The sequence below is a fragment of the Zingiber officinale genome, chromosome 3B, assembly GCF_018446385.1.
Source record: "Zingiber officinale cultivar Zhangliang chromosome 3B, Zo_v1.1, whole genome shotgun sequence".
In the NCBI taxonomy this organism is placed as follows: Eukaryota; Viridiplantae; Streptophyta; class Magnoliopsida; order Zingiberales; family Zingiberaceae; genus Zingiber; species Zingiber officinale.
In genome coordinates, this window is record NC_055991.1 from 85,757,039 (window position 1) to 85,766,098 (window position 9,060).

At 39.2% G+C, this 9,060-nt stretch overlaps 2 protein-coding genes across 3 annotated transcripts; both read right to left on the reverse strand.

Moving 5' to 3' along the window:
* Positions 1 to 5,046: 5,046 nt before the first annotated feature.
* Positions 5,047 to 6,902, reverse strand: LOC122054989 (tetraspanin-2-like). Its single transcript, XM_042616394.1, has 3 exons — positions 6,390 to 6,902; positions 5,969 to 6,006; positions 5,047 to 5,924 (listed from the first exon to the last, which is right to left on the reverse strand). Exons 1-3 carry the CDS (start codon positions 6,899 to 6,901, stop codon positions 5,632 to 5,634), a joined length of 843 nt encoding a protein of 280 aa, XP_042472328.1. The 5' UTR covers position 6,902; the 3' UTR covers positions 5,047 to 5,631.
* Positions 6,903 to 7,023: 121 nt separating this feature from the next.
* On the reverse strand, positions 7,024 to 8,099 carry LOC122056700 (17.8 kDa class II heat shock protein-like). Of its 2 annotated transcripts, none has more exons than XM_042618775.1 (2): positions 7,474 to 8,099; positions 7,024 to 7,204 (listed from the first exon to the last, which is right to left on the reverse strand). In XM_042618775.1, the coding sequence occupies exon 1, from the start codon at positions 7,948 to 7,950 to the stop codon at positions 7,489 to 7,491; it is 462 nt and encodes a 153-aa protein (XP_042474709.1). In that variant the 5' UTR covers positions 7,951 to 8,099; the 3' UTR covers positions 7,024 to 7,204; positions 7,474 to 7,488. The 2 variants fall into 2 exon arrangements, with proteins under 2 accessions (XP_042474709.1, XP_042474708.1); XM_042618774.1 differs by having other exon boundaries at positions 7,024 to 7,179; positions 7,474 to 8,098.
* Positions 8,100 to 9,060: the final 961 nt, after the last annotated feature.

A 9,060-nucleotide genomic window follows, 5' to 3' on the forward strand; every position in this document is an offset into this window, starting at 1 on the left:
TGATCTCCTTCAGATTCACTATCTGTTCGAATCATTGTAACTTCAGATTTGTTATCTGTTAGCTATGAAAGCAGCATTCAGGCTCGCCCGCCCTTGTAAGAGTCCTCGATCGATCTGCTCAGCTTATACTTGTCAAGACTGCTGAGGTTGAAGACGAGCATGACGATGAAAGCATCTTGAAGGTGATGATAAATAGAATAATGAGACTAGAACGATGATAGGAGCTCATGTAGCGGTAGTGTTATCGATGGGTCCTAAACAAAGTTTTAAACGATGGGCGATTAAAAAGACTTATTGTCATTGCCAAAGCTTAAAACTCACTTAGTGAGCAACAATAACTCATAATTAATCAACAAAATACTCTCAACAATAAGTTTTTTTTTCGTAAATTCTCATAGGAGTCTCAATCATGGTGCAGTTGCAAGACATTTAGGCATGGTGCATTCACTCATGGTGCAGTGGCAGTACATATTTAAGTGGGATGTTGACCGTTCGATGAGATGCTATTTGCATTTCTAGGGATGAATTAGGAAGGAAGACTCGGAATAGTGGAGTCGCCGTACAGAAAAATAAATTGGGGACCTTAAAATAAGAGTAAAACCTTGGTATGTTCTTTATTCTTTATTTCCGAACCGAAGGCTTATCTCTTCAATCAAATGTGCCACTTCACATCATTGTTTTTTTTTTAAAAAAAATTGTAGTTATTTTATTAATCGCTTGTGCCAACTTGAACTCCCAATTAATCACTTTAATTTTTTTATATACAAAAAACCTTAAATTTAAGGCCTCACTGTTTTAAATCGAGCTCACGGAACCCAACTGGAAGCCAAAGATACTCCTGCGGTGCCACCTTCGTATGCTCAGTGGTTGTAAGTTTTCAGGAGTGACTCATGGACAGATATATGCCTTATGCCTGTGGCAAAAGGTGAAATCGTTCGTCCCCAGTGTCCCTGTTGTATCCGATCCAAAGTTATTATGAGGGAGATAAATCATAGCATCCTGAGTGAACATGTGATAGGTGGGGTGAATTACACAGGGACCGAGGAAAATCTTTAGCTCAAATTTAAGACCTTATGTTTGCTCTATTAGTAGGAGGAGAATCAGATTTGTTATGGCTAAAAATAAAAAAGACCCTCAAATTATATAAATCCTTTAAAATGTTTTTTTTTTTTAAAAAAAAGAAAATTCAAAAAGCATACTCCTTCAAATATTTTATCCCAAATATATTGTTATTTCCATGTTATTGTAAGCATCTATAATTAACTACTACAAACTTGGAGCAAAAAAATAAAATAGTCATTTCAACAGTCCTCCAAAGCACATTCTTTGAAAGTGAAATCACAGGGATATTTATTTTAGCATAGCGACTTTTTATATATGGGAGTTCAAATACCCAGTGAATTATTTTTATACATGTTGAAAATTAATCTTAAGATCCATAGGATTAGGGTTGTAGCTACATGAGGCCGAGGAGAGTATGACCGCCCGAGTTCGGATCCTCTTTTCCGAACTCCCGTGTCCCATCTGTCCCGCTCATTGATCGGATGGATTAAATCACATTTCAAGAATTCTGTTCACATCACGAGAGATGTTGCAGACATCTCAAGGATGCCACAACCGTCCGATTGGTAAGGGACATGGGGACACATCCCCCCTTTGAAATTTATGGAAAATAAAAATTAATAGAGTGAAATTGTTTTAAAAAGATTTAGTTGCATATTTTTAAAATTTTAAGATATTTTTACAAAATATTCAATTAAAACAAACACCAATCCGAACCTTGCTTTTTTTTCTCTATCCGCCAACCCTTTGTTTTTCTCTTGATATATATTTTTTTCTTCCCCATTGCTCAATACTTTTTCCTCCCCTCTCCCTCCCCATATTTTCTTCTTCCTCCTAATCCCCTCTCCATTTTTCTCTCCATTGTTCTTCGCCTCATAATCCTTTTACTATTCTTCTCTAAACCTAATTTTACCCTTAAAATCCTCTGCCACACTTGATTTTGCCGTTGTTTACGTTGTTATCATCGCACGTCGCTATCACCAGCACCGCTGTCGTTCGCTATCAGCACTGCCGTCGTCGCTTCGTCGACGCTCCACAACAAATATTTTTTGGTTGAGGTAAAATTTTCTTACTTTATCTCTTTTGATTAAATTAATTTAAGTATTGTAAAAATATAAGGTTAATTTTTCTTATATTTATATTTTTATTTGATAAGCAAGTATATCAAATACTTACAAATATTGAGATCTCCCATGCATTTAATGTTTGATTTGTTACATGAAGTTGATAAATTTCATTGATGATTGTTTGAAAATTTAATCAATTAAATCATATCATTTATATATAATTCATTACAAGAAAATGAGTAATTAATGATGAAATTTAATTTCCATTGCTAATTAATGATCGAAATAAATTATGACTACTAATTTAGAAATAAAAATTAAATTTTATTGTCAATTCCATCTTTATACTTATTTAACCTATTTAATTAACTATGAAAAATTTAATTTTATCATTATTTTAGCAACAAAATAAGTTTTATCGCTATTTTAACGATTGAATTAAATTTCCGTCACTAATTGAATTTCTAATTAAGATTTTCATTCTCGATTTTTCTTTCCAACGTCCTAAAATCTTCCTCTCTGATCGACTTTCTATCTGATCTCTCGCACACTGCACCCCTCTCCTCTTCGATCTCCGATACCAGAATGCATTCTGTCAGTATGCTCGATCTTCTCCCTTTCCCTCTCATCTCTTAGCGATGACTTCGTGGCGGCCTCACAACGAGGTCTTGCTTTGGTCGTGACCTCACAGTAAAATCTTACCTTGGTTACGGCCTTGCAACGAGATGACGAGATTGAGCATCACCTCAACAGCATGCCATGGCCAACTTAATTCACTTTTAATTGTAAATTCTTGCTACACCACTAGGATGCATTCCTTTAAAGCCTTTTTAACTAAAATAAAAAAATACATATTTTAATCGAAACAATTAAAAAAAAATATGCAAGTTTAACCAAAGTAGCTCAAAAATACGATACTATTTAAAAATACTTTTTTATTTTTTTATATAAATTATGGAGTAAAAATTGAAAGTGCATCCAGCCTCTGAAGTATTAGAGTAAAAGTGATATTAGTCATTCTAAACAGTTTAATATAAATGATTATGATTTTATGGTAAGATGTAAATAGATAAATTATAAAAATATATTTTATACCTATTAAAAATTAATCCCAAAATTTATTGGAGAAAATGTTCATATAGATATCAACTGTAATAATCCGTGGGGGTTAAAATTTTAACCATTAGATTACAATAAATCTATTATAATAGTGTCCCTTACCTTCGGTCATAGTTTATAGTTTGCAGGATTGTGATCCAATGTATGATTGATTTGAGATCAAAATTAGGTCGGATAAAACTAAAACATGATAGCTGAGTATTTTTTTAAAAAAAATAAATTTAATAATAATAATAATAATAATAATAATATAGAAAATATGTAATAAATCAACAATTTTTTTATATATTTTAAAATTTAAAATAAATTTATACGTATTTTAATAGGATACTTTCATTAGATTATGAGAAAGTAATAGATTGAATTAATTAAATAAAATGTTAATTATAGACCAAAAGTTAAAAATCATTTTATTGTGTCATCTCTTCTCTCTGTCAATTCGCTATGCTGCTCTTGTTCTCTCGGGATGATCTAGTGATTAGCATGAAGTACTATCAACTTGAAGTCTAGGATTCAAATTTTGACATAGTTGAGGTGAATATTTTTCTCATGCGTTAGTCACTATTTCCAGGGCTAGTAGTCATTCGTGATTTACCTACTTCGTATTGGTCGTAAGACGGGTTGATGGATGCCCTGAGGGTGAACATAGTCACTTTTGCAATTATGCCACTCTCATCTCCTCTCCCCTCTCCTCACTTGACGAGATGCTCGTTGCCACTACTCCCCTTGGGGCTTCACTCACGTGAGGCGTTGTCGTTGCTCCCGCTCCCATTTTCCTCATCAAGCAGCTAGAGAACATTATCGATGGCGTCTCATCGCTGTCTCCCTCCGCAAGTCGTGAGAAACTAGAGACCTTCGTGCGTTCCCATCCCCATCCACAAGCCGTCGACGCCACCTTCTCGCGCTCTCCCATACGACCCCTCTGTTGCTGCTCATCGGACATCAATGAAGACAGTTGGTTCAGATCCAATTCTATTACAAAATTCTATGTCAATCAATCCTGAATCGTTAGGACTTCTGGATTGTAGAGTTTATAAAAGGCCTCCCACACTATTAATTATTAAATATTTAATAACTACTCTATTAGCTATTACAAGCTAATCCAATATTATTATAATAATTAATTAATTATATTTTATTTTAATCAATTTAAAATAATTTTAATAAAATTTATGTTTTTTGAACCAAATTAGAAAAAAAATATTATGGTTTGATAGTGATGCGGTGATGCTGAGAGGCCCTACTCTGCTGTCACGGTGGAGGTCAAAGTCAAGACGATTGATAAGTGGACGATATCGACCGATCGGACGGATCATGCTCCGATTGGGGAGAGGGCTCCGACCCGTCGTTGACTTCAACACAGGGAGCATTCAAATAATCGACGCTCAAGGGAGAACGACGTTCAGAAGTTGAGCCGAGCGGTTACCCCGCTCGGCCAGACAGCAAGGCCTGGCATTGACAGGATTCAACTTCGGTCGAGTGACTCTTTCGCTCGGCCTAATAGCAGACTCGACATCAACCGAGCATGTGAACAGTGGACTTCCAATCGAGTGGTTATCCCGGTCGGCCTAACAACAGAACATGTGGAGTGGAATTCCGACCGAGCAGCTATCCCGCTTGGTCCAGCAACAGATAACACTCGGACGGTGGAATTCCGACCGAGCGACTATTCCACTCGGCCAAGCAACAGACATAGCAGGCTATCTTTCGATATCCTTTTGGGAGCTAGTGCTGTTGACAAACGACATAGTCAGACAGAGGATCGTACGACGGAAACTTTCACTGTCACTTTAAAATATGCTTGAACCGTTAAGGTACTATGTCAAAGATACTTTATTGACAGATCTTTTCAAGGAAAAACTTTGAGATGCATGCTTGCCTTGAGAAACGTACACACACGCTACCAGAGCTCTATATAAAGGGGAGTCCAAACATCAACGGAAGTATGCGATATTTTACTGTTGCACTACAGCCTTTTTGTTGCTCCGCTCCTTTCTTTTTCTTATTCGTCGGAGACTGATTTGTACGTCGAAGGATCATCGTCGGAGATCCCTTTCCTGACTCGACACTGATACCATTTGTATTATAGGTTGGAGTGAAATCTATAGAAAATCAACGTGAATGTCACATTTTTAATATTCATCTTATCAAGTTTTGGACAGGAGGATGAAGGTAATTTTTTTTGTTGTACTATTTAGATACAAAATAGTTGATGAATTGTTTTTTTTTTCTTGACGATTTATATTATTTAGAAGGTTCTTTTAATTTTTATATATTTGTTAGGTACAACTCAAAATAGGTAAATAAATACTACTGCACCGTTCGAGTTGGTGTGGATTCTATTTATTGAGGCAACGAAAAACCAGCTGAAAGAACGCTGCTACTACTTACGGGTGGTGTTGAAGGCGCAGCAGGCGAAGGCGTAGACCCAGACGAAGAGGACGGCGGCGATGACGAGGACGACTGCGGCCCTGCGCCACTCGGATCGGAGGCTCCCCAGCAACGCGCCTTTGCAGGAGGCGCAGTCGTAGCAGAGGCGGCCGTCCTCGCTGCTCCACATCAGGCAATCCGAGCTCGCCACTGGCTCGCTCGGGTTCACCCACAGCGTCGGGTTCACGTACTCGTATCCGCACACTGCCGGCGGCTTGCAGCAACCGGACTGCGGCAAGTAGCACACTCAGTGTAAGAGGAATTTCGTTTTATATATTTTGCTATTCTACCCTCAACTTCAAAACAAAAATATTTTCCGAAGGATGGACTTGAATTTTAAAATTTCCAAAAAAGCTCACTAAGTTTTATATATTTTAAAGTTCGCACTTCTTTTTTCAAAATACCTTCTTATTTAATGTGATTTATCGAATACTCTCCTTATTTTCAAAATTCTCGTGTGATTTCCGACTAGCCGAAGATTTTTTTTAAAAAATTAAATAAGAAGGTTTTTTTAAAAAATAAATACGTTCTTTAGAAATATCAAACTGTATACGCTTTTTTTTTTTAAAAAAAAAATCAAAATCCAAAGAGGGCCGTTTGGGAAAGTGATCTTTTAAAAAATATTTTGTATTTACTGATAAAACACGATGTTTTATCGGAAATAAAATAAACAAAATAAGAGGGTGTTATCTGTAAGAGAGTAATAATCACCTGGAGAGGGAGAGTTCGGTGTGGAAGAATTGATAGGCGGTGAGGTACGGTCGGTCCCGGCCGATCTCCCGGCAGAGCTCGGACGCACTTAAACAGAGACGGATCTCCGGCCACCGGGCGAGGGCGTAGTGGCGGAGCCAGTCAGAGTAGCCGGCGAGGCGGTACTCGCGGTAGGCGCGGCCGGGGACGGCGTAGGACCCGTCGGGGGCGGTGACGGCGTAGGCGAAGGCGACGAGGGAGAAGAGGATGACGATGAGCGCGGCCATGCAGGAGAAGTAAGCGGCGAGGAGCGCGGGCCGGTTCCAGTAGGCGCCGACGAAGCCGGCGAGAGAGGCGAGGAGGAGGAGGACGCCGAGGATGACGACGGGCCACCGGGCGAGGTGGACGCACTCGTTGTCCTGCTTCGAGGACAGCCATATGCCGGCACCGATCACGGGGATGGAGCAGAGGAGGGCGACGAAGTTGAGGAGGGCAGTAGTGGAGCCGTGGGAGGCGTTGCGAGCAGTGGCCATGGCGGCGATTCCGGAGAACGAAGTGGGCGGATCGATTCCCTTGGCGACTTTATGAGCTCGCAGTCGATTTGACCGCCTATCGAATTATTTTGGTATATATTCTCCTTTTTTGCGCTCAACTGTTTCAATTTACTTTATCAATAAGAATATGTGCAATTAAAAAAAAGAAGGAAACTTTCCCTTTCGCGGCGCCGGTCTCCGTTCCTCTCCTCCTTGCTCCGCCGGATCTCCTCTCCTTCCTCGGCTTCCCGTCCTTCATCTCGCACGACGACGAAACCCTAGCGGCGGCAGAGGAGGGGGAATCTAACAATTGATTAAGATTAGCAGAGACGATTTTATTTCGGTTTTATTCAATCCGTTTGTTCTTTCGGATTCATGTCTGTAAGGAATTAATGCGAACAAATCTCAATGAGATTGATTACCGAACCATACTGCGTTCATAATCCCCACAGACATTGCTACAAAACGCATAGCTACATTTTATTGATCGAGCTTCCCAAACCACCAGAAAAGAAGGCCATCAAAAACAAACACGGAAAACAGCAGGAGGAATATGTTGTGAGATCGATGACCTGATCACGGACGGCTCAGGCGACCTTGATGTCCACGGTCTTGGGCTCCCGCGGGGGCACCTTCTTGACAGTGACGGTGAGCACGCCGTCCAGGCAGACGGCGGAGACGGCGTCCACGTCGGCATTGTCGGGGAGGGCGAACTTTCGCATGAACTTGCCGACGCGGCGCTCCATCCGCAGGTACCTGGCGTTGCCCTCTTCGTCCTGGCGCTTGCGCTCGCCGCTGACGATGAGGACGCGGTCGTCCTCGACCAGGACCTTGACGTCGGCGGGCTTGAGACCGGGCATGTCGACGACGCAGACGTAGGCGTCAGGGAGCTCCTTGACGTCGGCTGGAGTGGACGCCATGGCCTTCGCGTCGCGGGCGTACGCGTGGGAGGACGCGCCCATCGCCTTCTCCATCTCGTCGGGTGCGTCGATCAGGTGCTGCAGAGAAGAAAACAGAGGGCCATCCAGATTAACCATCCTCACATCCATGGCTGCACCTCGCTGGATCTGGATCTGGATCGTCTTCCTCGGCTTCGATTCGTCTTGATTGAAATGAAAACTGCGACGGAGAGACGAGGAGTTTATAAGAAGCAAAGGGCGAAGAACTGGCGTCTCTGCAACTTTTGAGAAGAAAATGGAAGCTTCTTCGCCTCAATCTGGAAGTCTCTGGAAGATCATGAGCAGCTTCCAGACCGGTCCAGCTTTTTACATCCGAATCCGAAATCACCCAAACCGACTCCGATACCCGGTTTGTTAGAAAAAGCCAAACCAGAGTCTGAACCAAATTGATTCGCACCGGTTCAACTGCAAAACCCAAAGCCCAACCAAATCGTATCTATCCGTTTCATCATTAATTATGAATTTATTAATATCTACATTACAGTTTGTCGTTTAAGAAATTTAATTGCACTTTAGAACTTAAAAAAAAATTGATAGAAAAAAAGGGCCTAAAATAAAACTCCGTCTTTATTCTTAACTGATCTTAAAAAACAAAACGACATATTTTAGTCGAAACAAAAAATCATGCAACTTTAATCAAAGTAGCTCAAAAATAAGATACTGACTTTTTATGTAAATTCTACTAAGTAAAAAATTGAAAGGGCATCTCGCATTTAATAAATAGTTAAATGAACATTTTGTTTATAAAAATCAAATATATTTATTTTAGTGTTATTGTAACAAAATTAAGTAATAATTATAATTATTTTAAAATAATTTTAATGAAGTTTAAACAAAATGTAAAATTATTATTATTATTTTAAAATTTGTATCCAAAATGTGAAATCTCGTTAATTATCTTTTTCATATTTTTTTTATTTGATTATCACTTCAATTATCTGGTAGTGTGGCCATCGAAGTTTAATTCGCAACAAAGGTAATAAATGCAAATAGTTTAAAATAATAATAAATACAAATAATTGTATTCAATGATGGGACCAGATTAACCTTATACGTCTCCAACCTTAAATATTATTAAATAATTAACTTTTTTTTTTAGAAAATCATCATTCACTCCTATATAATAACATAGTAAATCTAACTATTATTTTATAAAAAAATTATTTTAATCAGGTATTTTAGTATTACAGACAATATTTG